Genomic DNA, 26,876 nt, shown 5'->3' with positions numbered 1-26,876 from the left:
TATAATGACTCACTTCCCATAACACTTGTATCTATGGTCCATTTTATTGCACTGAATGCTGTGGAGGCTAAGGCCTATTGGACTTTTAGGGCAGAATGCAGGAGAGTCAACAGTAGTGGGGAGTTAGAGCCAATGATAGGCAGAGTCAACTAATTCTGGCTTTGTCTTCACCCTCTTTCCTGCTGAGCAACAGCAACACTGGGGCTAAGGAGGAGCAGGAGTAATAATAATAATAATAATAATAATTTATACCCCGCCCATCTGGCTGGGTTTCCCCAGCCACTCTGGGCAGCTTCCAACAAAATATTTAAAATACAATGAAACATCAGACATTAAAAACTTCCCTGTACAGGGCTGCCTTCAGATGTCTCCTAAAAGTCAGATAGTTATTTCCTTGACATCTGATGGGAAGGCATTCCACAGGATGGTCACCACTATTGAGAAGGCCCTCTGCTTGGTTCCCTGTAACTTCCCTTCTTGCAGTGAGGGAACAGCCAGAAGGCCCTCAGAGCTGGACCTCAGTGTCTGGACTGAACGATGGGGGTGGAGACGCTCCTTCAGGTATACTGGGCCGAGGCCGTTTAGGGTTTTAAAGGTCAGCACCAACACTTTGAATTGTGCTCAGAAATGTACTGGAAGCCAATGTAAGTCTTTCAAGACTGGTGTTATGTGGTCTCGGCGGCCACTTCCAGTCACCAGTCTAGCCGCTGCATTCTGGATTAGTTGTAGTTTCTGGGTCACCTTCAAAGGTAGGGCTGGCTAAGGACAGGCTTAGCTTGGTAGGGCAGGGCAGCACTTGCCCTAATAGACTAAACTCTACTGGGTGAATGTCTTAATATATAATATAAAGTGATACGATGGCAATGTTCAATTTCAGCAAAGAAGCACATGACAACCCCTCCCAATAAATGTTTGTGGTGTGTGTGTGTGTGTGTGTGTGTGTGTGTGTGTGTTTTACCGCTTCCACTTGGATCAGGTTTTCTTTCTGGCTTTATTCCTTTCATAACACAAATGCTCTCCATGACCAGCTTGACAGGTCCTGGTGGATTCTGCATGGACTTGACAAGGGAGATATCTGCAGGGTTCAGGGTATCAAGAGCTGAAAGGGCAGCTTCCAGGGCTGGCATTGCCTCCGCCAGGTCCCCCTCGCACTCTTCCTGTAATCACATCAAACTTAGTTGGTCTCTATGGTGCTACTGGACTTTTTTAAAAAAAATTATGTCATCACATCAAATATATTCCCACCACATTGTCACAGGATGCCACTGCACAGTCCAGTGAAACAACTTTGCAAGAACAGCCCTTTTCTTTCTTATTGCAGGTGCTGCCACTGGATATGCCTTGATTGAAACTGATCGAGCGCCCTCTCGCTGGCAGTGCCCCACCTGTCAATTGCACTCCCTGGTGCAATGGGCACATGGTCACCCAGTGAGTTTTATAACTCCGTGGGGATTTGAACCCTGCCCTCCCCTGGCCTAGCACTCTAACTGCATCACACTCACTCTCTTGTGACCCCACAAAAGGGGGGCATTTTTAGTCCAACATTACTTTTAGCATATGTGTATTTGGGAGAAATAGTTTCTCCCTGCTCTGGGATAGGTAGCAGCCCTGGGGAGGCAGATCAGAACTGTGTTGGGGGCAAGGGACTGAATCCCCTCTCAGCGGCATCATGTTCCCAGTGTGGCCATCCCCTCTTAAGTGGCTGCTCTTTAGTTAAAAACCAACTATGGAAGGGAACATCATGTGCTGACAGTGCAGCCCTGTGTATATTTTTTCATCAGGAAGTCTTATTGAGTTCAATGGGGCTTACTCTAGGTAAGTTGGCATAGCAGAGTGTTACGTCTGCCGGCGTGGTTGCTCGAGAGTGAACAGGCAAGACCCTCACTGGTCTTTTCAAAGGCTTTATTATCAGTGAAAAACATTTACAGTGCAGAACGTCTCAATTCCATGTCTTGCTCAGTCACTAGCAGAATCTGAGAGTGTGCGGTCTTTAAACTTTCCCCAGCAGAGTAGTCTCTTGACCCCCATCCTACGCCTCCCCTCTCTGCGCGTAAACCGACTGCGCAGAGAGGGCATGGGCAAAGGGGGACCTGCCTCCCCCCCCCCGCTTTGCTCATGCATGGTGCTCTGGCTCTCCCTTGCATCCTCTGAGCCCTGCATCTCTTCCCCACTAGAGGCGTGGCTTCCCTCCTCCGCGGAGGAAGTGCTGCTTCTCACGAACTCTGGAGGTTCCCTGTAACCCAACTGCCCTTCTACCTCTTGCCTCTGAGCTGATGGCAGTTCCCTGAGACAGAGGATGGAGAACCCTCTATTCCTCTCTGTCTAGCCCTCAGAGCTCTCCTCTGGCAACACCCCCCTCACTTTGTCCCCCAACTGTTTTTGTTTGACTGGTCTGTGTCCATGAACTCTGTCAATGCCACTTGCTTGTCTGGATGGTGTGTGGCTATGAAGACACTAGCCAATTGTACAAAAGGTAAAATTTGCATTTGTCGCCCCATCCACTTCTGCCTCTGGCTCTGCCCACCACAGGCATGTAGCCCTCAGAAGGTTGCCCAGAAGGGAATCTGGCCCTTGGGCTGATAAACATTCCCACATTTGAGGTCCAGGATTGAAGCCTTAGGACTGGAGTCAATGCTAGTCCTACACAGAGCAGATTCACTGAAATTAAAGGACAGAACTAACTTGGGTTCATTAATTTCAATGAGCCTACCCTGAGAAGGACTAGCACTGCATACATTCCTCCAGGGAAGCAATAAATAGGGCAAAAACAACACGTCGCTGCTAGCTCTTTACACCTTTCTTAGTTTGGATTTCTCAATTATTACACTGCACTGTTGGAAAGATGAGCTCTGATGGGGAGGGAGCACCGGGCTGCACAGCACAATTACCTTAATACCCTGGGCAATAGCTGCAGCTTCATTGGCTTCCTTTTCATCTGCAGCCACAAGCTCCTTCTTGGCATCCACCTCAACGGTTTCTTTTTCTATGTGGATCATCATTTTCTCCGTTTCTGTGGAGGTCTGAATCAATTCCGGTTGAAGAGCCGTCAGCTCCTTTTGCATCACTGCAACCTAAAGAGGACGACCAAGGGAGAGGGCATAATCAAGATATTAATTCCTTACTATTCCAATCTTCAGTTCACCACATTTCATAATCGATTTCAGATACAGAAAAAAAATTCATGACAAAAATGCACCAGCATTTTAATGTGCAATTAGGTACCAGAATCTGCCAGTGATTTTGCTTTCTAACTAATCAGGAACTGTAGTTTGCTAAGGGTGCTTGGAATTGTAGCTCTGTAAGATACAGTTCCCAGGATTCTTTGGAGGAAGTCATGTGCTTTAAATATATGGTGTGTATACAGCCATTGTCTTTGAACAGCCCTGTTAATAATACTGAGCTTGCAATGGATACTGCAGATAATGAAAACAGTTACAAGTTTCCATGTAGTCTACCTGTTCCAGTCCACACTTACTTGTGAAGCTGCAAAATCAAGCTTCTGAAGGCCCACAAGATAGCGATTTCTCATCATATCCACTTCGTGCCTTTTACTATTTAATAACGCCTTAAAGGTCAGAATCAATTCCAGATAGGATGTTGGTGTTACGTAATTGTGTCTTCGAAGAGTGCTGTAATAGCTGACGGAGAGTTCTCTCACATTTTCTTGGAAATACTTACACATGGACACAACCCTACAGGGAAAACACATGTTAATAGGCAGCTAATACAAACAATGAGTTAAATTTTGTGTGGTCCATGAACATTGTATAAGAGCCACATAATTTTTCTGGTAAACTTTGGCTCAAGATATAAAAGTCATTTGAGAACATGCCAAGAGCTGATTTTGTGACATGCTAATTAACCATATCAGAAAGCCTTGTGGTGATGGACAATAGTCAACATCATTCTGCAATAATTTCAAAAACTGTTCTCCATATCTATGGCCTACAATGCTATTTAATACCTTTCTTAGAAATCAGTCCTGCTCAGTATTAACCATAGATCATGTCAGGCCAAACTAAGTTAGTTAGGTCATTATGAAGGCATCAAAAGTGGCAATACAAGCACCAAAGCTTGTCCCAGCCAGCAAAGTCAGTAAACAGGGATGATGAGGGTAGTAATTCAACAATATCTGGAAAGCCATCTCTGAAGTAGACTTAAGACTAGGGATGATTTAATGTATCAATTTCAGTTTCTCTCAAGTTTCTCATTTTTTCCTAATCTTAAGCTCAGTTTTTCACATTTCCACTTCAGTTTCCATTTTATAAAAAAACAACCCTGGAAATTCATCACCATTTCAGTGTGAATTTCTAATATACAGATTTTTGTATGCAATTTTTCCTAATATTTCCATTTTTAGAACGCAATCTCACCCAACTGATTGCATCTTTGCATTTTATTTTGATTACGGTAATAAATGCATTTGTATGCATATTTTCCCCCAGGAAACACATCTTTGTACACATTACTTGGCCCACGAAGTAGACGTTTCAGAGAAATGTGAATTTTGAAAGATGTTCTTTCCATTCATGTATTATTTCAGAAAGTGTGACTTTTGGTAGATTTGCCTTTAAATGTGATCCGAATCAAATTTCTCCCTCATTCCTAATCAAGTCCACAAAAGACTGTGGTGGGATAAATTTGTTAGCATCTAAGGTGCCTCAAGACCCTTTGTTGATTTTGGCTGCAATGGAGTTACGTGCCTATACCTTCTAGAAATTATGACAATTTAGATTTGTTATATTAGAGAGGGCGCGGGATGGGAGAAGCTTTGCAAAGCATCCCAAGACATACGATTTTCTGATTTCATCTTCCAGCTTCACATCCTCTAAGAATTTGTTGGCAACCATTTCCAAAGCATCAGTGGGCCATCTTTGGAACCAGTCGATAGTGCAGCAGTTGATCAGCGAAGGGAACATTCGCAAGCGGTTCCGGAAAGCATCTCCAATTGGACTCATTGCTGCAATGGACATAATCATTATTTCTCAGACAAGCCCAGTCAAATGTTAGAAGAAATCAGTATGAAAAAGTAACTTATTTTTTTATCTGTACCTAAAACTATGTGCAAGTTTTTCTTCAAGCGTTCAGTAAAAAAGTTGTACATGGCCAGAGGGGTGGCTTCAATTCTCTTGCCTTCAGTCCTTGCCGCACCCTGCATTTTTTCAACGATGTCAGCCTTCTCATCGGCTGCAAAGATGTTTGGCACGTCCCCCGTGTTCAACAACATGTTAATGTCCTCCACAAAGGACTCGTCCTTTATTTGGTTATCACAGAATAAGAACACAGTGTTTTTGTTGGCCACCCCTGACTGCAACATGACCTTCTTGATATCCTCTCTCCAGTCATTTGTGGTGTAGAACTTCGTGATTTCGATCATGAAGAGTTCATACGAATTCATAAAGGTGCCCAGCTTGGTGGCGCTCTGTCGGCCACTTCCACCGATGCCCACCAGCAGCAAGTGGCCGTTATCCTGCTTCAGTACTCTGCATATCCTTGAGATATGCTCAATGGCAAATTTAAACATAACCAGAGACATGGGCGCCTTGCTGATCTGGTTGAACTCCTCCAAGTAGTATTCCATAACAGACGTCAGCTTGTTTAAGTCTGTTATTTCATCATAGATCTTTGCATCACTTTGTGGCTTAAAGTAGTCTCCAAAGAAGAGGCTCCGGATGTTATCGTCATGGATTTTTCCAGTTGGAGACAAGTGGCTTAATACCTATGGAAGACAGTGAGGAATACATAAGCAGTTTGGACTCTATCTGCCCACCACCACTCTGAAATAACAGATGTGGGAAGACACACTAAGAACATAAGTAGTACCCTGCTGGGTTGAATCAAAAGCCCATCTAGTCCAGTAACCCACTCCCAATGTGGCCATACAGATACGTCTTGGAAAGCTCTCAAACAGGGTATGAGCACAACAGCAGTCTCCCACTCATGATCTCCAGCAACTGGCATGTAGAACCATATTGTCTCTGGAACTACACGTGATATAGCTACCATGACTAGTAGTCACTAATAACCTTATCCTCTGTGAATTTGTCTAATTCCCTTTTAAAGCCATCCAAGTAGGCAGCCATCATTTCATCTTGTCATAGCGAACACCATAGCTTAACTATGCACTTTATCTGTCCTGAATCTCCCACTTTTCAGCTTGGATGGTCCCAACTTCTGATATTACAAGAGGGGACGAAATGTTTCTTTATCAACTTTCTTCACACCGAGCATAATTTACATGCTTCCATCATGTTCCCCTTGCTTGCCTTCCCCCCCCCCCTCAAAACTAAAACCCATAGGGTGGTATCCAACCGAGTTCTACGTAGCATAGACCCGCATTAATGGACCAGTTAGGCATGTTGCTTAACTTCTATGGTTCCACTCTGAGTAGGACTAACATAGCATACCACCCATAATTTATCAGTTGTAGTGTTTGTTTGTTTGTTTGTTTGTTTGTTTGTTTATGTATTCATCAATAGATTGATCAATCAATCAATCAATTGTGATGTAGCAACAATCCAATAAAAATTCTGGGCAAAGATAAATGGCATCTGCTACGACTGACCACTCAAATAGAAGCCAGAGAATAAGAAGTGGATGTTATTTGAGTTCCATCCTTGAAATTTCCCAGTTCCAGAAAATTGCTGAAATCCCTCTGCCACTTTTGCACCATGCGAAACTGGGGTGGGGGAGCTCTTCAGCCCAATGCAACCAAAATAACAGTTGCCGTAAATATATCCTATTTTTCTCTCTTTATTCAAACAGCTCTCACTGCTTGAAGATGAACATACCTTATCAACACTCTGCTTGAAGCAATCAGAGGTGGTTTCTTTCACCATGTGAAAAAACACCTTCCTGTCGTCGTCATCTATTAAGCGGTCGTAGAAGACCCGATAAACTTCATGAATCCAAAGCCTGATCAGTTTCTCCCCATCCTATCAAAAGAAAGGAGGAACCTCAATCCATGCCTGGTTTTGAAGCAGATATGAACATAGTCACACACACACATGGATCTTGATACTTCTTGACCACTGGGAGGTGGAAGCCAACCAACAGGAATTTAATCAGTAAATATTGTTATGGGTTTGGGGGTGGGATCCCCCCTAAACCCTAGAAATTAATAAACAGTAGGATTTTTTATTATTTGGAGTACTGAAGGGAAGATTGCAGGCCAGTGGAAAAGCACAGGCTAAGCTTCCTTTCCAAGTCAGTGCCTGACCTGGGATAGAGGCGTTAACATGACAAACGGTGTTGATGGCCATCTAAAAGGAATCTTGGGCCTGTGCAGACAGAGGTTCCCAAAGTGATGGGATGTGAATGTGTGTGAGAGAATAACTTTAGCAAGCTGTACTGAAAAGAAGGGAGAGAACAAAGACAGAGTTGTGTTGTTGTAATCATTGCAATGTGGCAATGGATACAAAGTACTTGGAAACCTAAAGTGCAATTATAAATGCTAAGTTTTATGGTGATGATGGTGCCCCCGTTGATGAAATAAAAGCTAGTGTAGCTTTCACACCTGCAAATGGGTATGTGGGCAGAGCAACACTCCTCTGATGACCCGGGAGAAATCTCGCAGGTTGAAGACATAGTGAGATTTTGAAGGAGTCGGAAGAAAGTTTTCCACAGCCATCTTGTAAATGTTCATGGTAGCATGAACCATCATTTTGCCAAGCCTTTGAAAAGGAGCAAAAAAGTTAAATGTAACCCTGAGCTTTCTTTCCACCATGCCCCCTGCCCCTAGGTTCTCTTCTCCCACTTTGCCATGGTGAAGAGTTGCAGACATCACTAGGGATGAGCAAATCCATTAATTTCGGATTCTCATTTTCCCAATTTTATGTTCAGTTCTGCAAATTTCCACACTGATTTGCAATCCCCCCCAAAAAATCATTAGCATTTTAGTGCTAATTTCTCCTAACATACACACTTTTGAATGTTTTTGCCTAAGATATCCATTTTTGCAAGCAATTCCCCCCAATATAATTCATTTCATGTTACTGTCAGAAATATATGCATTTTTCTGCATGGATTACCTTAGTATATGCATTTTGCATACATAACCTGGCTGGAGAACTGCACTGTTAAGACTGGGAAAGTGCAAAGGATTTCCTTTTGCACAACAAAAGTCCTCCCCCCACGCATCTATCCCAAACCCTCACCAAATCTGCTCCAAAGGGTTGGTGGAACATGTTTAGGGGAAGTTCCATTGAACAAGCAGAAATCCTTGTACTGAGACAATGGTTTAATTGGATACTGCTCATTATTTCTCCCCCACCCCAATCATAATTCAGTGGCAGAGCACGTGGCTTTACACATTAGTCCCTGGCATCTCCAGAACCTGAAACCCTGGAGAACTGCTGCCTGTCAGTGCAGACAGAACTAAGTTAGATGGACCAATGACAGCTTCCTATTTTGCTAACCATGGAGGTTCTTTATCAACCTCCTGATCTTAAATCAAGTGTCATTTTAGATAACAAACACACAACAGTACAGTGGTGCCCCGCAAGACGAATGCCTCGCAAGACGGAAAACTCGCTAGACGAAAGGGTTTTCCGTTTTTTGAGCTGCTTCGCAAGACGAATTTCCCTATGGGCTTGCTTCGCAAGACGAAAAACGAAAACGTCTTGCAAGTTTGTTTCCTTTTTCTTAACACCGTTAATACAGTTGCGACTTGACTTCGAAGAGCAACTCATAGAACGCGGTGTGGTAGCCTTTTTTGAGGTTTTTGAAGACTTTGGTGATTTTTGAAGCTTTTCCAAAACTTCTTTTAAACTTTTACAACTTTTTTGGGGGGTTTTGGATTTTGGGTTGGGGTGTTTGGAATTCAAGGACTTGGTGTTGGGGAGGGGTTTGCAAGAATCTGGAAGCTTGTGTGTGTTTTTTCTGCATTTTTATGATTTTCTGTGACCACTGGGCGACTCTGCTGTTTTTTTTAAAAAATTCTGGATTTGAATTTCTGTGTGGTGGGTGGCTGGGGGAACAGTTGAGGAGGGGTTTGCAAGCATATGGAAGCTTGTGTGGTTTTTTTCTGCATTTTTATGATTTTCTGTGACCGTTGGGCCACTCTGCTGTTTTTTTTAAAAAAAAATTCTGGATTTGAATTTCTGTGTGGTGGGTGGCTGGGGGAACAGTTGAGGAGGGGGTTCTTCAGCAAGAAGCAAAGAGTGGAAGAGGAACCTTCTTCGAGTTGTCCCCCAGAGTCTTAGAAAATGTACTGTACACTTTGTTGATTTTTAAATGTTTTTCTGTCATGTTTAGAAACTTAATTTATTGTTCCTTCAATTTTTGAAATGCTCTTTACAGTATGTGTGACTTTAAAGAGCAGTTAATAAACTCTTGTTGTACCAAATTTGGCTTTGTTTGGACTTTTTTTGACCATAGGAACGCATTAATTGGATTTCAATGCATTCCTATGGGATTTCGTGCTTCGCAAGACGAAATATTCGCTAGACGAAAAAACTCGCGGAACGAATTAATTTCGTCTTGCGAGGCACCACTGTACAGGATTATATAGCAAGAGCAGTGGCAGTGGTAGATAGCAGCTAGATGTTGTTAGGAGAAATGAGTGGGAGTGGTGCATCCAAAATGTTATGGAAAGAGTTAATGTGCTATGGAATCCTAGGATGTCACCATAGCAGGCAGTTTTTTTCAGATAGATGTGTTATCAAGTGCAGAGAATGAGAGAGTGAGTTTTACTGTGAGAGCAGCAGGAATTTGTTTTATACTGCTATGTGCCTCAGAATAAGTATTTAAAATATCATAAATCTGCCAGTTTCTCTCCCATATATGTGTGTGTGTGTGTGTGTTTTTTTTTCAGTGCTTTTTCCTGGGGGAACACAGGGGTACGTGTACCCTTCAATATTTTTTGAATCTAACAGAAGAAACTAATTTTTTTTTTTAAAAAAAAGGTTCTTCTCTAGCATGGTGTATTGTCAGTTCTGTTGCTACCCCCAATTGTGGCCTCATTTCCTGTCATGGTGTGTTTCCTGAGTCTCAGACGGAAGTGAGTGTTTAATGTGTGGAGTAGGAGTTGGAATCTAGCATGGTGATTGGTCAGTTTTGTTGTATTTGCTGTATTTATTTTTCCCAATCTGAACTATAAAATGGTGATTTTCTTGAGTCAAAATGAGAGTACCCCTAAACAATTTTTAAGAAAAAAAATCACTGTATGTTTTAGTATACCAAGTAAAGTAATGTGTTATGTTTAAACTCTAAACAGAGAGTCTTGTGCAGTCTTTTCTACAAGAGAAAAATAGAACTGTACTTTTTTTAAAGGGTACAACGACCTGGGGCAGCTTCTGCGCATATAATTACCACAAAATGTGCTCTCTTGAAGAGAAGCACATTCCTTACGGTCCATTTACCTCAGAAAAGTGGCCTCAAACCCTTTGCTGAAGTGCCAGTCAACGATGGAAGCAAAGATCTTTGTTAAAATTTCATCATCGAAGGCACTGATGGAAATAATGTTCAAGTGCCTTGTGAAACGTCCTGTAAGACACAAGGGAAGACACAGTAAGTCTCAATGCGGCTTTGCCATTCCTTCTGATGACCCCAGGCAGATACAGTGGTACCTTGGTTCTCAAATGCCTTGGTTCCCAAACGCCGAAAACCCAGAAGTAAGTGTTCTGGTTTTCAAACGCTTTTCAGAAGCCGAACGTCCGATGTGGTTGTTGGCTATTGTTTCCGGGGCGCCTGCACCAATCAGAAGCTGCGCCTTGGTTTTTGAACATTTCAGAAGTCAAACTGACTTCCAGAACGGATTAAGTTTGGCGCTTTTGTTTTTGCTATTTATTTTGCGTTTTCGTTTTTGAGGCTTTTTTGGTTAATTTGTTTTTGTGACTGTGTGGAACCCTTTTCAGCTACTGACTGACTGATTGTGTGACTGCAGAAATGGATAAAAGGCTGTCCTATTGCATTTAATCTGACATCATACCTGTAATATCATTCCTTCCACCTCCAGGAGGCCCCATTGCTGAAAGGAACAGAACATCAACAATATCGAGCCTTGAGGTATCCTTCTTGTCGTACCAGTGGCCGTGATCAATCCATTGCCTAAGGAGTTCTATAGGAGGCTGGGCTCCATACACTTCCTTGGCAGGCATATTTAAGTCATCTAGGAAGAATATTGATTGAATATTATTTTCCGAAGACAAAAAAGAACTCCCTCTACCCCTCTCCCTCTACCCATCAACACAAGCAAGCAAAGAAAGAAAGGGCGAGGATAAGGATGAGCCTATTAGCCTCAATGGTCAGGGGCAACAATGCTTCTGAACACCAACACCGGGAGCAGAGGAGTGCTCTTGTGCTCAGATTCTACTTGCAGGGTAGCCGGGATGCTGGACAAAAAGGGCTGTTTGCCTGGTCCAGGAGGGCTCTTCTTATGTTCTCTAGAGAAAGGAACAGAGCCTTTTCTAGATTAAACTTTTATTTGTATGCTACAACTGCAGTAAGAATGTTAATTGCTAAGAATTGGAAAGGGGATACAATACCAACAGAGGGAGAATGGCAAAATAAATTGTGTGAGTATTTGGAATTGGTAAAAACGACAGTGGCAATTAGGCATCAGCCAAACCAAAAATTTTAAAAGGAGTGGGAATGTGTAAAAGACTATTTGGAAAAACATTGTTCTCAAATTAAACTCTTGATACATTTCGAATAAACTTCACAAAGTTAAGAACAGATAGGTAAGTTATATATTCTGTAATAGAAAGGTAATAAAGATAAACAACACAGTTGAAAAGAGAAAGAGCACGATGGCACCTTCACCAGGCAGTATGTTGCGCTCAGGAGCGGCAGTGGTTATACCTGTGATATACCACCGGGTGAAGGTGCCATTGCACTCTGGCCCTCAAACCAAGGGAGAAATGAGTTGTGAGGCACCAGAGCCGATGGAGCTTCTTTTTCACTTGATGTGCTGGGCACTGGCGGTGGAGGGACTCCCTTTGTCGCCAGCGCCCAGCACCCCAAGGGAAAAACAAGTTGCATCAGCCCCAGCCATATGAGGTGCCAGGGTGAAACCGCTGCCTCTCCAAACGAGGGAGCTGAGGCTGTTTCACCCCAGCACCTTGCGGGGCCAGGCTCAATGCACCTTGTTCTTCCCTCTGCTTTTCAACATCGTTTTGTTAGGGTGGTGATACATCACAATGTTGAAAAGTTGATAACACCCAGCTCTTCCCCCACCCCCTGGTCTTTCTCCCTCCCTCCCTACCTGGATTGAGGTCCCTGACAGCTTATTTCTGCGAAAGGAAGTACAGCTGCTGTTGTAACAGCATGCTTCAAAACTGTAATGTGTAGCAACAAAAATGTTTAAGATGTGATCTTACCTACAAATACAATAGCCTTTTTTCCAGCTGGTGGACCAAAAAGTCCTTTTCTTCTCCTGTCCAGTTTTGACATAATAATGTCCTGGGTCTGGTTGGCTGTAGTTCTGGCAGAGAAATTGATGAAGTTGGGAGTGTACTTTGTCTTTGGGAGATTAATCAGAAAACTGTTGGTGATCGCTGATTTCCCTGTACCAGTTGTTCCCACGAAGAGCAATGGGATTTCATGCTCCACATAGGTTTTCAGGAAAAAACTCTGCCTGGCTGTTTCCATGGTTGGAATTATAAGCTCGGAGACCTGTCGTGAAGAGATGGTTAGGTGTAAAAAACACATCTTGCATATTTGAAAGTAGAAAAATCTGCATCACTGCAAGAAGGGAGTGTGTGCATGAGAAAGAGAGATAATGTATTTATGACCTGTACATTGCAAGGATCCTGGTGGGGTGGCATATACTTTGCACACCAGGCATGCAATGGAAGCTGGTCCATTAGGGTAAATGGGGCACTGCCCCACCAACCTTACTCTGTCCTCAACTAGCCACCACTTGCCCGCCTTCTAACTTACAATACTGTCACCTTCCTGCTCGTTTCTTAGTCTAAGTGTTGCCCCTGTATAACTCAGCAGGGAAAAGGATGGGGACAAAACTAGAATTAGTTGGCTCTGCCTTTCATTGGCTCTGGCTCCACCTACTGTTTAGCCTTCCTGCTATGCATTCATGTGTACCTGCATATGCATGCACAGACTGTAGGATCTCTATCAATGCAGTGTTTCCACCCACCGCTGGGGTGGGCTGCAAGTTTTGCAAACCTGTCTTCTTAGGGCAGAGCTTGTGCTTTGCTCCATAGGAGTGAGCGGTGACTATTCATTTACTGGGAAGACAACAGGTATAACAATGTATTACTGAGTGTTGTTTATATTTGCTACTGTTGTGAATTGCTTTGAGCTCAACTTGAGGGTTGGGAACATAGCAGACAAAAATTTAATCAAATCAAAGTGGAGATGCTGCTGAGGGAGGGGGTGGACCAAACCTACACCCTCTCCATTATTAGGATTTTGGGAACTGACTGCTTTTAATGAAAGGGCTATTGTAATTATCCATATGTTTTTAATGTTAAATATAACTGGTTTAATTCACACAGAAATGGAAAATGTATGTGTATTAATGAAAGTTTTAAATGGAAAATAGCTAAATATGTGATGCTAGAATTGGGTTTTTTTCACAGTAGTTTTCTAAAAGACTCTGAGCTCTTACTGAGTTGATAATTAGCTAGTTGTTGTTTTCTGCTAGCTAACATGTCAGTGTTGTAACCTTAGATCAGGTGAAAAAGGTATTTGGTTGCAAATCTCCATTTTGAAGTTGCCTTTAGTCTTTTGTCTCAAACTGTGTGGAAGTAAGGATGTGTAAATGATCCTTTGAGTTAGAGAGAAAACAGCTCCAGGGAAAATGGATGCTGTGGGAGGAGACAGGCCTTTGTTTGGATAATTTCGTATTATCTAAGATGCTGAGCCTGTGCTGTACATCACAATACGTTGTATGGATAGTTGGGGTGTACCTTTGAGGCTTATGTTCTGTTTTTAAAGAATTCTACAAGTAAAAGTTTACATGATATTTTATTCAATGATTTCTTCCAAAAGGAGTCAGTTAATATGCATCCAGTTGCTTCAAACTGCACGATGTTAATATATGTAGTATTTCAAATATAATTTATATTTATATATAGTCCTAGTTCTGTACATGTTTAATTGCTTTTCAGTGATATTTTCCCTATATATTCACTGTTCCTATTTTATCTGTAAGTTGCCTTGAGTCCGTGTCAGTGAAAAAGGCAGGATATAAATAAATATAATAATCACAATAATAATTAGCTCATCAAGGCTTTCACCTGATGTCACAATGATGTGAGGTCATCCCATTCTGTCCTCGCAGGCCTTGTGGTGCACAATAATAATTAGCCCATTAAGGCTTTCCCCATCATCATAGTCCCAGACCTACACCTGCTAAAACTTCACTGTTTTTCATGGTCATTCCAGAAAGTGTGATGGAATGTTGAGAACAAGCTCTTACATTCATTGATTTGGGACTGGGGAAAATCTTGTTCTTTAACCAGTGTTTCTAAAGTGGGACACAAAAATCCAAAATCGAAACTGTCCCATTCAACTTTATTAAAAATAATAAACAAAGCCACAGGCAATTATTAACAAAGCCATCAAGAATCACCTCTCCCTCTTCTTTTTTAATTAAAGAACGGAGGTTTCATTATTTCAACTATTCACACACCTCTTAACACTGTAGTTTCTAAGCAGTGTGCAATGATGTTAGAAATGAGATACAAAGGAGATAAGTGATTAAAAAGCAACCTCAGCTGAGGATTGAACATGGGACTTTCTGAATACAACCCATAATAATAAATGGTTCTATCCAACTTAGTTTTACTCAGAGTAGACCCCTTGAAAGTAATGGTCAGGACTTGTTAATCTGGCCAATCAGATAAGGTCAGCCTGAGCAATTATGAGGCAATAAATGCAAATGGTTTACCTTTACTCCAGCAGGGATGGTTTGCTCTTCTTTTGTAATGTACTCTGTCCAATTATTCCACTGTCCACTGGCTATCTTGTGGAAGTAAAAGTCGTACACGGTCCCTGGTTGAGGGGAAAAGGCCATCAGGAAAGTTCAGTTCAAGGCAGCAAGGCTGACTTTGGGTATTATTTCAGACTGCAAAATTTGGATATGTTTCTACATATGCCTTCTAACCAAACAGAAACAACCCAAATGCTGCCAAATCATGCTTTTGGTACAGAAGGGCAGCTACAGCAGTAGCCCACCAATAATTTCTGTCCTCCAGTTGTGTAACAATAGCAGCAACTCCCCATTCAACACACCACTTTCAAATTACACTGCAAAAGTAAAGAAAAAGTAAAGAAAACCTTAGGGAAGACCAGGATTGGATTTTCTGTGAACTGTATTCTGATACTGAAAACAAATTCCTAGGTGGAAAAATTGCACTCAGAGGCAGGGATGGAAGGCTCTGTCAATTTCAGTTCTCTTTCAGTTACTCTAAGGCACTGGTTGGCAACGTGCGGCCCATGGGCCGGATCCAGCCCACAAAGACCATTTTACTGGCCGACGAGCCGCCCCCAAACCAAGCCGCCCACTCGGCAGGTCTCCCAGCGCAGCACGGGGACTTGCCAACGGCGCAGGAAATCGCGTCTGGGCATGCGCAGAAGCGATTTCTGGCGCCGCGCTGCGCCAGTCCAGCCAATGGATGATCTTTGCGGGAGAGATCCAGCCAATGGCTGGTAAGCCTTGCCAACCCCTGCTCTAAGGCTACCAGAGAGTTCCTATGACGTTACAGATATTGTTGAATATGAACTCTCATCATCATCATCATCTTATCATCATCATCATCATCATCATCATCATTATATTTTTATTTATAGTGTTGGATTTATGACCTTTGTATCAACATACACAATTTTATGAATTGTTGCATACAACTCTGGGATTGTTCAGGTTGAAGGGTGGGGTATAAATTAAATAACAGCATAAATAATCCCAGGTCATTCTACTTGGGGCTTATGGGAGCTGGGGATTCCCCATCCATCGTGTTCAGGATGATCAGCTCCTTTCTTAATCTCTGGGACCTATTACAAAACAATTCAATGCCCATACTGGAGATATGATGCTTCATGATGTATAAACAAAGCCAATTATTTAAATTTGCCAAGTGTATTTTAAACAGACCTCTATCTGGAAAAATGTTGTTCTTCGTCAGCTTTACGCTTTTGGGACGTGGGTGGTTGTCGTCCATTCCCATCAAAACTTCCCGGTAATAATGGTCAAATTTTTTCCTTCCCTCAGCGTTGATGGTGCCCCCGATGGTCCACACCAAGGCGAACAGGAAAAGTCCCTGCAGCCACAGGGTGATCTGCTGGCTGGACATGGTCTCGGAATCGTCTTCGCCGGAATTCCTTATTTCATCTATTTTTAAAAAAGAGCAGATGAAGATTGTTCTTAGAAGGCATAGTCAAGAACTTCAAATGGTGTGCGTGTACCATGTCATGTGTTCTATTATGCAGGGCAGGCCTTACCTGCCCCCCCCCCCCAATATTTTATTCAAGTTGGCACCCCTGCTGCAAACACTTTCAGCTCCCACTCTTCTGCTGTTTGTTTGCTCAGATACTGATTCAAGCAAGGGGTGTCATCTCACATCACAATCCTATATTAAATTTATATTGAGCATATCTGGTGCACAGAGGGCATTTCAGCTGATGTGAGTCAACAGGGAGAAAGGAGAAGTTGTTAGGTGAACAAACGGGACAGGACAATGTTCTGGGATTTAAAATTAGACCACAACTTTATTGATTCCAGGTGTAGGTTGGATTTGGCTAAGGCATTGGAGGGCTGATGGACGGGGTATCTAAGGGGTATCCTCTTCTTGCACTGTTCTGTGGTGGGGTTGATGCACTACTGCACCCCCCGCCTGATGTTAGACTTAAAGGATTCCATGCAATGCCTTCTCTGCCAAAGTTGTGACTATTGCTATGGGGAAGGCAAAACCTGCAAACGAGGCCAATCTGTTTGCAGGCAAATTGTCATTGCTGGCCAAAATTTCAGTAATAAAAATTAATGTTTTACCTAGAATGATGTTTTTATTTCAAACAATACCTATTGCAACTGATTTACCGTTTAAAAAATGGCAAAAAAGATTTATCGAAGTTTTATGGCAATGTAAAAAACCACAAGTTAAAATGAAAGTACTGCAAGAGATTGGAACTGATTTGAAATTGTACTTTGCAGCCTGTTGCTTAGTGTGGATAAAGGAGTGGGTGATCCTAAGAAGTAGGAGGATTTTGGAACTAGAAGGTCATGATTTAAGATCTGGATGACATGGATATCTGTGGTATGATAAGGTCAAAGTGAATGTGGACTTTAAAAATCATTTTGTTAGATCCACTATATTGAGAATCTGGAATAGAAATAAACGTAGGTTGTACTGTATACGAAGATACCCTTATGGATTTCAATGCAAGACGCGTTTCATATGGAAAGAGGTGACAGGTAAAGAGAAATGCATAGCCTAGGGAGGCCAGATGACTTCACCTATTACAGCTTTTCATTGTATAGGTTTGTTAGATTTGTGCATTGCTTCCCATTAGGAAAGTGCCAAAGCTATGTACAGCTGTTATTCTGGTTTGTCCCAGAGCATTCCTACACCCCACTCTTCCTGAACTAGAATAATTTTTAAAAAAAACATATGCTTTACTACAGTTTTAAGTTTCTTCAGTTCATTCCTTTGCACACACATACCAGTGTGTTCTGCAGTTTAACCTGGACCCAGCTCAAAATGGGCTTCCTCAATGACATTTCCATATTTTTCTGGGGCACAAATTAGTTGGGAGAACTAACGCAGTTGTTCCCACAATCTTATGGCGCAGCAAGGTGGGGGTGGGAGAGTGGGAAGATGAAGCTCACAGGATCCTTACCGAGCAAAGCAGTATACAGTGTCATCATGGAATGAGTGAGATGGATGGGTGATGTCTGAACCATGACCCTGCAATGATGGCGAATAAATTCCAAACAAGGCTGAACTAGCCACATGAACAAGTCGTCAACCTGGAAGTTGGAAAAGGGTAAATGGCTTTCAAATGCAGCAGAAGTTACATTATTACCAATAGGAACAGTTTGCTAACAGTCAATATGCAGAGCCGGACCAATACATTTTGCTGCTTCAAGAAAAAAGCAAAAACGAACGGTGCCTCTTCAATCCCATTATATGTATAGCAGCTGAGTCTTACAATGGGGCAGCATTCTCCACAGCATCTGAGGGTAGCAGGCTCACTTAGGAGGTGCATGACAGGCAAAATGGCACAGCAAGGTAGGGGGGTGGGCAAGCGGGAAAATGAAGCTCACAGGATCCTTACCAAGCTCAAGCTTTGCTGTTGCTGCTTCTCACTCTCCAGGACTTTCTGCCTGAGGCAGTTCCCTCATGCTGCCTAGTACATCGCCAGCTCTTCCAGTACAGGTGGTAAGACTACCACCACAAAGCTAGGGTGACCATGGGACCCTCAATTACTGCTGTTCCTAAGGGTCTAGAAGTGGTTCTCCTGGAGGAGCACAGCTGTAACACTAGCTCCTCTGCAGTGGTATTACTGCCATTTACCAGGAGGGAGAGAGGGAGATGGTGGGGAGACTGGTGCAGTGCAAGAGGAATGTTAGGAGTGCTGGAGGGACTGCGCTGCTGCACCTGCACCACCCGGATCTCCACGCTGCCTTGTGCCCCCCGCCCCGTCCTGGGAACTAGTGTTATAGCTCCACTCCACTGGGTTGGTTATTGATGGTATATATTTGCATAAACATTGGATAGAGTGGAGGTTGGTCAAGTATCCTATTATACAAAGGACAGTCCCCTATCTGAAGAGCTGTCCAGTACAAGTTCGATTACAGTTTAATTAACCCTTAAAAGGAGAACAGGTTTGTCCATCGACAGGTAGCACCTGAATGAGCATGCACAAAGGGCACCTGGACACAGTCTCCCTCACCCTAGTGGGGTGTATTGCATTATTTAAAAAAATTATAGTACTTATGTCTAAATTTGCACCTATGCATATTAATTAGCATATGGGAATTTTGTGCAAATCTATGCCTTGGGGGGGGTGCATTTCCCCTTCTTTTGGTGCCATGCTAATAGAGTGACAATTACCAGGGAGACCCATCTTGGCTATGAGACATAAATAAGAGCTATTACATGACCATACATGTCTTAGGGCAAGCTTACAAGAGATAGGCCCTTCTTGGTGGTAGTGCCTAGATGGCAGGACCATTGGTTCCAAAATGGTTACATTATTAAATGGCTCTATCATCAACATGTCTCTCCCAAGGTGAAAACAAACTCTGCTCAGTTGTCACGTAAGAGGCAAAACGAGAGCACTTACCACTCCACCTACACTGCAAACAGCACAGAGCAATTTTCTAGCCATGCGGCCACAGCAACAACTCATCCCCCTCCCCATATTGCCTTTCTGCCCACTGCAGCTGTTCTCTTGTATGAGACACTTGTCAGTTTCTAACTTCCAGATTAGATTATTCCAATGTGCTCTACATCTTCAAGGGGCTCTTCAAGGGGTTGTCCTTGAAGATGACTCAGAATCTTCAAACGGTCCAAAATCCAGCAGCCGAACCAATGTTTAGATCCTGTTTAGATTTCAAATAATTCCAGCTGCACTAGTTGCTAGTTCATTTCTAAGCCCAATTCAAGGTGCTCACATTAGTGTTTAAGATCCTAAGTGGCCCAGGCCCCAAACTTCTGATGAAAGCCCCACATCATCATCATCATCATCATTATTATTATTATTGTTGTTGTTATTATTATTATTAAATTATAGGCCCACAAACCAGTTCTCTGTGTTCGGTGTTCAAGTTTGGAGGCAATGTGTTCATATAAGAATCCTTCAGAGGCTTCCAGCCTAACTGGTGAGGTTCCATGTAGATCATACCACACCTGGAAGAATTAACAGTTTTGTTGCACAAATTTGCTTGCAATGAGGGGGTAAGACTTATGAAAGTTGACTCGGCCTTCAGATGACACTGGGCAATTGCTAGGATTCTTCTGGCACCTTACAAACTTAACAGATTTACTGTAGCTGGATCAATTCCCTCTCCCCACCACCATCCCTAGGCAGAAATAGACACCTATTTTTCCTCTCTTTGACACTGGAAGGGGACCAACTCTGGACCTTTTTGCAACGTCATGAAGGAAGCCTGTAAGGTCAGGTCTCTCTCTCCCTGAACATGGATCTCTTTCTCCAGCATCATGGTATTTGTCCCCTCTCCCTATGTGGTTTTCCCTGATCAATACTTCTCTCCTGCTCTCCCTCCCCTCCTGCCTCTCTCTCACACACTGTTCCATACAGCTCAATCTCTCTGAATAGTGTAAGAGATTTCAGGAATGCCAACAAAGACTCCAATTTTGGTTTCTTTGGAAGGAATGTCATTGGATCTTTGTGATATAAGGCTTTATTTTCACATACAAACAGGCTGGGCATTACGATGAAAGGCCTCACAGCATTAGCACTCCAACAGATATTGCTTTTTCCCCTTTAGGCTTCCTTTCAAAGCCATAGCTTTGGACTCAGCATGGAGAGAAAACCAAATGTTTTGTGTCTTCCTAGCTCCTCCAGAAGAGAGCAGGGAAGACTGGCCTCTGGGCCTGATGCTCTCTTACATCTTGGATGCCCTGGCCTCCAGCCACATGGGGCTTCCTTCTAGAAACATTACCAGCTTGTTGTTTCTATGGCAAACTCTTGAATCTGACAAACAGGTCATGTAAAAATGGGGAAGGACTGCATCCCAGTCGCAGAGCATCTACCTTAAATACAGAAAATGAACGGAGAATTGCTGACAACATCAACAATATTGAGCAAGGTGGACCAATGGTCTGACTCATGACAAGGCAGCATCCTATGTTACTAAGATGTCCAAGAGAATTGCCTAGGGCCATTAACTCCACAAAGAGCATACAGATAAAATTATGTATGTATGTATGTATGTATGTACCAATCCTGTAACAATATAGAGAGGCACACAAAGCTGCTATTGGCTCTGCTTGCAAAAGTTACCTGCTGACAGTAGCTGGAGATGCTTGTTCCAGATCTTCTGGCTCAAACATTAAGCTCATCTTTGCACTCATCTGAATTATTTCACCACTCATTAGGCACAGCTAGAATGAAAACATCATGTAACCATGGTTCAGTCATGTGTACGGTAGGGATTGTGACAGGACAACTTGCACAATTGTAGCATGTGTCACGCAGAGTTTCAGTCATTTTACAGACACGCACATGAACAACAGTGACATTCTGTAAGAGGATGAACATCATTCGTTTGCTTCTTCTCATACTTCCATGCTTGAGAGCAAAAGATAATGAAAGGTTTGCGTGTAATGTTTAACCATGATTTAGCATAAGAAGGGCAATTCACTCTCTCCTCTTCCAGCATGGCTGCACTGGAAACTTCTTTTTCCATTTTATATTAATTATAGTTTAATGTCTGCATGCATGTGCATGTGCATGTGTGTGTGCGCACACACACACACACACAGAGATATTAAAAAGACAGTGGGTAGTAGCCAATGCTAGTCCTACTAAGAGTAGACCTGTAGAAATTAATGCACACAACTTAGATATTTAATTGGAAACCCAGAAGGCCATGATTCAAAGAGCTATTTGTGTATTAGAAGCCTATAGCAAACTATCTAGTATTAGATAAATATTTCCCTGACTGTAATCTAAAATAATTAAGACAGGCGTTGTGATGTAAACACCTTCCCTTGAAATTTGCTTTGAGACTCTTGTAAAAAGCAATGAATGAATTTAGATCATTGCCATCTTGCATTAGAACAGTGTTATTCTATACTAGGGATTGTTGCCTCTGATTGCTTCAGTTGCCAAAGCTGCCTACACCTACCAGACCCCCACATGCTTGCCAATCTCCTGCCTGCTTCCTTTACACCAGGCCAACCCCACTCCCTTTACCCCTCACCAAACCCCTTTCCTATCCCTTAACCTTGCCAAACCCACTGAGCGTCAGAGTGAGGTGGGCAGCAGCAGGGCTTGTCTGGAATGCTCACACATTGTGCTGCAGTTCCCACAGCTGCATATTTGTGGTCATGCAAATTACAGTATGATGACACGCTTACATATTTATGTATATAGGCAGAAAGAGTTACAGAGACTCTCTGCTTCCCCACTTCTACAGATATGCTTTGCTTTTGATAACAGCACAATCTTAATGTCTACTCAGTTCAATGGGGCTTAATTCCAGATATATGGAGTTAGTGGTTATCTTAAAGCAAATAATGCAGGTTATTTAAAACTAACTACAATAATATATGAACCAGTTGCAATCAACCACTGGGTGTGGTTCCCACAGCTTCTTACTACCATATGTGTCTAGTGGTACAGCTAGAAAATTGCTTCCAGTTGATTCAGTGCAGTCCTCATTCTACACTTCTTACAGTGTAATGATTCTGAATCCACAAACGAGAGGAAGGAAGAATAGCTTGCAAGAACTTTATTCTTCAAACATGTGCAGCAGCCTCTAGGCCAGTGGTGGCCAAACTTGGCCCTCCAGCTATTTTGAGACTACAATTCCCATCATCCGTGACCACTGGTCCTGTTAGCTGGGGATGATGGAAGTTGTAGTCCAAAAGCAGCTGAAGGGCCAAGTTTGACCACCACTGCTCTAGGCCTTTGGAACTGCTTGAATCATGCAACCTTAGAGTAAGTCCTCAAATTACCATCTTAATACTAAGGTAATAAAACTCTAAATTACAAACTCTACCATTACAGCCATGGCACTTACCTTCTTGTTATCATCTAGCACAGTGTTCATGTTCTCTATCCAAACAGCATCAACAGGACCATCAAAGACAATCCATTTCCTGTCCTCTGTTGTAGAGCTGGCTTGTTCTCTGAAGGTGGTTGCAAGAACGCCATCTGTCCATTCGTGGCTCACAGGGTCAAAACACCCATACAACTGTCCCATGGTAATAGCTTTTGGATTAATAATTCTATATTCAACTGCAGATTCTTCTGTTGAAGGGTCTAAGACAAAAAAAGTATCTTAGGTTAGCGACAAGGGAGGAATTCAATTCTCATTTAAAGGTGAATCTGCCTAATTTGTACTTTCTGAAAAACACTTGAAATTCTCTGAATTTTGCAATGCAGCTCTGCAGCTAAGTAGTGTGTACAAAAATGCATATGCTGGATCAGGGGGAAGTGCTCTGCAAAAATGTGTATCAGGCAAAATGTGTCAATTAAGAGACATTCACTAAATGGTGATAGATTTTCATGTGGACTTTTAACAATAAATATTTGCAAACTGAGGTGAAATGTGAAGAACTAAACAAAAGATTAGAAAAGTGAGAAATTGGGAGAATCTAAAATGGACAGATTTGCCAATTCTGATCTCTGACTGGTTAGAAGGCAAACTCACTGGCAGAAATTGGTGCCTAAAAAGCCTTGCTGTCCCAAAGCTATTTCTCAGGCCAAAAGTAGATGTTACACTCTTGGTGTATATTATTTTTCCCCATATTTTTTTTAAATTCAAAGACTTGGAGTCCCTCTTCAGTTACCCAGCTTTAATTGACCCTGAGATCCAAGACATTTTGCAGGCTGAGGCAGAGCAGCAGCCCCATCAACCAAGGCCAACCAAGTTATTTTGGCACCAGGGCCAGAAAACCCCAAAACACCTCTCCTCCTCCCTGACTTAAAAAATACAGCAATAACAAGTTAAATAATGAACAATTTGCTGCCCTTTCATTACATCCTCTCATAATCCTTCACTTCGACTGATGGCAGAGCTAGCCCTACTCCTACTCAGAGTATACTCCCTGAAATTAATGGATCTCAATTATGTTCATTAACTTCAGTGGAACTACTCTGGGCAGGCACAACCAGGTTTGTACCACTTAATAGGTGAACATCATTTCCAGTGCCTCCTTGAAGTACAGAGAGGAGAAAAAACAACACTCAGTCTAAGCATACACTATGCCACAGAAGAAGTGACAAAGACAAGGAAGAAAGAGAAAAAGAAAGTAGATGGGTTCAGATGGCAGGCTGAGAAAACAATTTTTGAGAGTTTCAAGGGGAAATAGTCCAACATTTTCAGAACACTGGGAACAAAAGATGGCTTTGGCTTAATAAAATGTGTAAGTGGTTTTACTGCTTATTCAGCTCAAGGTTTGGGTCAAAGTAAGACACGTTTCTGCTAATGCAACCTTTAATTTGTCTTCCAGACAATTGAAATTCTTTGTTGTGTAGAGTGGAAACAACAGCATTAGCAATTTTCCATTCTTGTACCTATAACCTTCCTCTGTTCTCCAACAACAGGCAATTTGGGGGGGGGGGGGGAAGTGCTCAAGAGGTAAGCTTTCTCTTTCAAGATCAGCCTTGCTATACAGGATGCAGCAGATAGGTGCTTATTTATTTCCTTTCATTTGTGAATTGCTCCCTGTGAAATGTCTCAAAGCAATTTAACAATTAAAACATCAGAAATAAAAACCTATATGAAAATATTTCATATTTTTTAAAATAATGTTGTGCACAGAAAAATAACTTCTAATCCAGCACAGATACAGACTGGGATGAGTATCTCAATTTAAAAAGGTTTCTTGAAATGGGAAGGTGTCAAAAGATAATAGATAGGTGACATCTGTACATGGTGGGGGAGTTCCAAATGTTGGCCACTACAACACTGAAGACCCAGATTCTATATCTTATAGAATGGACCTCCTAATGAGATGGTGTCTGCTGGAGGCCATCTTCTATAGAGCACAGTGATTGGTTGGATACATAATGGGTGATGTAATCTTTTAAGTAGTTTGGTCCCAAGCTGTAAGGGGGCTTTGTACCAGCACCATGAATTTAGCCTGATAGCTGATTGGCAGGTAATAACTAGCTGCAGTCTAAAACATCTGGAGGGCAACAGACTGGGGAAAGAGAAGATGAAGTTAAAGTTCTTTTTTAAATTAAGAAGGCATTGGGCAGAATTAAATTTGATATGTACCTTGGCTCAGATCCCCAAGGGCCATAGCAAGCACTTTGTAGGCGTAGGTTTTTCCTCCCATCGGCTCCCCGACAATCATATAGCCATGACGAACCATCATCATTTCATAAATCTGTGCCAATGAAATAAGGGTTGTCAAAAATACATTGCGTAGATGAAGTTTTCTGCCTTATAAGGGCATCAGAAATCCACAGAAGTGTGAAGACATGAATATATTCAATAATAAATAAATCCTCAAAGCACTTTGAGACACACTCAGCATTGTTTCATAGGAACTGTGCAAATATGAAAGGTGTAGCCTTAAGTCAAGAAACTTAAAAAGGGAAATCAATAAAGCCTAAGTTGGCTCAGTAACAAAGACAGATTAGTGGCTCCACCCGCCAAAGTTGGCCTGCAATTGAGGGAGGAGTTAAGGATCTGGCCTACATATACATTTCCAGTGTGCAAATATTCAAACTAAAGAAACCTGAATAATTTTCCCAATAAACCATGGAACTGGCTGAAGATTAATTTTTGCGATATTGTTATTCAGTGCCTGGATGAAGAGATCATAATCTGGTCGAGGTAGAATCACTCCAGGAAATAAATCAGATATGATTCCCTGTGGAATGAAAGAAGAAGAAAAAATAATATGCAATTTAAGAGCAGGAACTTCTGGTTGTACACAAACATGATTTAAGCTGTTCTAAGCAAATGAAAATAATCTTTCTTCTTAGTTAATCATAACACTGTAATCAACATCATGCAGCAACAGTTCATGTTATCAGTATCTAAATGACTTCATTGATTATCCTACCTGAAACAGAGGGACATCTTGTGCCAAGAATTTAGCTAAGTTAACGTCCAGTAGAGCCCTGAGCAGCAAGACACTTTCATTTTCATCTGGGTACTTCAGTTTTAAGTTTCCTGCTGCTGTCAGGACTGATTTTACAGCACGCATCCCATAGTCGTAATGATGCTGCGATGATAACTGTTCAGAGCAAAGACGATAGGTAGCAACAATCTTCTGGGCAAGACTGTGAAAGATTATATGACATGTTACAATTTATGGACAGCAAACACAATGGAGAAAAGAGGATAAAATGTCTACATGATGTATAAATAGATGAATAATTAAAACAGATATCACCAAGTAAGTTTATAAAAGATTAAGTGACAAATCAAATGACAGGTTTTTCCTCTTACTTAGGGGATGCTATTGGTGGGTAGTGTTTTTTTTCTAGAAAAATAGGTGCCGGTACTCATCATGAAGTTGTTACAGTACATGCCACACTTCTTAACAAGAAAAAAAAGAGGTGCTGGTACCCTTGAGAGCTGCGTACCCTTGAGTACCCGCTAGAAAAAAACAGAGCACTGGGTGGGTAGGACAATCTAAACTCCCAGCCTGGCAGCAGTGGGGCATGTTGGGGGTGGTGGAGCCACCTCTTTTTATACTGTAATTTTATGTTGTGAACTGCCCTGAGATTTACAGGTATAGGGCAGTATACAAATATTATTGTTAATAATAATAATAATAATAATAATCTGAGAAATAAAATATAGGAAAGTGTTTATGAGAAAAGACATGTATGGCAAGACTCCAAGAGGACTTCTGTTGCTCAGATACCTTCCACACACACCCAAGTGAAAGTTTCCTGTATAATACCTGAAAACCAACTAACGTACCTTCGGGAGTCAAGGAATCCCATTGAATAAAGTGAAATTTCACCAATCAAAGCATAATCTGGAACCATCATGGCTACAGTACGGAATAAAGCCTGAAGAACAGAAAGCGGGGAGAAATAAATAATCAGTATGCAATGTATTGTCAAAACAAAAAGCAATAGGTAAGGTTGTCCAAGGAGGTTGTGCTTCAGTGATAGTTACTTGAGAGCCTATGACTTCAGAAGCAATTAGCTAAGGAATAAGAACTAGGATTGCCAGGAACTGTCTAGCAGTAGAAGACGAATATGGTTTAAATGGATTTATGCACAGAATGTGACAGTTCTGAACA

At 42.0% G+C, this 26,876-nt stretch overlaps 1 protein-coding gene across 7 annotated transcripts in view; it reads right to left on the bottom strand.

Annotated features, from left to right (window-relative positions):
* The window catches only part of DNAH3 (dynein axonemal heavy chain 3), a 91,812-nt gene that overhangs the window by 14,824 nt on the left and 50,112 nt on the right, over nt 1–26,876 (bottom strand). For all 7 annotated transcript variants that reach the window (XM_080980886.1, XM_080980881.1, XM_080980880.1 and 4 more), the window contains exons 33-52: nt 26,549–26,640; nt 25,680–25,899; nt 25,350–25,484; nt 24,884–24,995; nt 22,679–22,920; nt 20,935–21,035; nt 19,712–19,817; nt 17,803–17,932; nt 16,061–16,297; nt 14,855–14,958; nt 12,321–12,615; nt 10,931–11,110; nt 10,362–10,485; nt 7,517–7,673; nt 6,792–6,935; nt 5,053–5,719; nt 4,795–4,960; nt 3,476–3,692; nt 2,889–3,071; nt 959–1,157 (exon numbers count right to left, since the gene is read on the bottom strand). In XM_080980886.1, the coding sequence (XP_080837012.1) occupies nt 959–1,157; nt 2,889–3,071; nt 3,476–3,692; nt 4,795–4,960; nt 5,053–5,719; nt 6,792–6,935; nt 7,517–7,673; nt 10,362–10,485; nt 10,931–11,110; nt 12,321–12,615; nt 14,855–14,958; nt 16,061–16,297; nt 17,803–17,932; nt 19,712–19,817; nt 20,935–21,035; nt 22,679–22,920; nt 24,884–24,995; nt 25,350–25,484; nt 25,680–25,899; nt 26,549–26,640 (3,811 nt within the window). The remainder of the gene's footprint in view (nt 1–958; nt 1,158–2,888; nt 3,072–3,475; nt 3,693–4,794; nt 4,961–5,052; nt 5,720–6,791; nt 6,936–7,516; nt 7,674–10,361; nt 10,486–10,930; nt 11,111–12,320; nt 12,616–14,854; nt 14,959–16,060; nt 16,298–17,802; nt 17,933–19,711; nt 19,818–20,934; nt 21,036–22,678; nt 22,921–24,883; nt 24,996–25,349; nt 25,485–25,679; nt 25,900–26,548; nt 26,641–26,876) is intronic.

Source organism: Podarcis pityusensis (assembly GCF_964106645.2).
Source record: "Podarcis pityusensis genome assembly, chromosome: 14".
Taxonomy (NCBI): Eukaryota; Metazoa; Chordata; class Lepidosauria; order Squamata; family Lacertidae; genus Podarcis; species Podarcis pityusensis.
The sequence above is the reverse complement of the archived record's forward strand: the minus strand, read 5'-3'. Positions and strand labels throughout refer to the sequence as shown.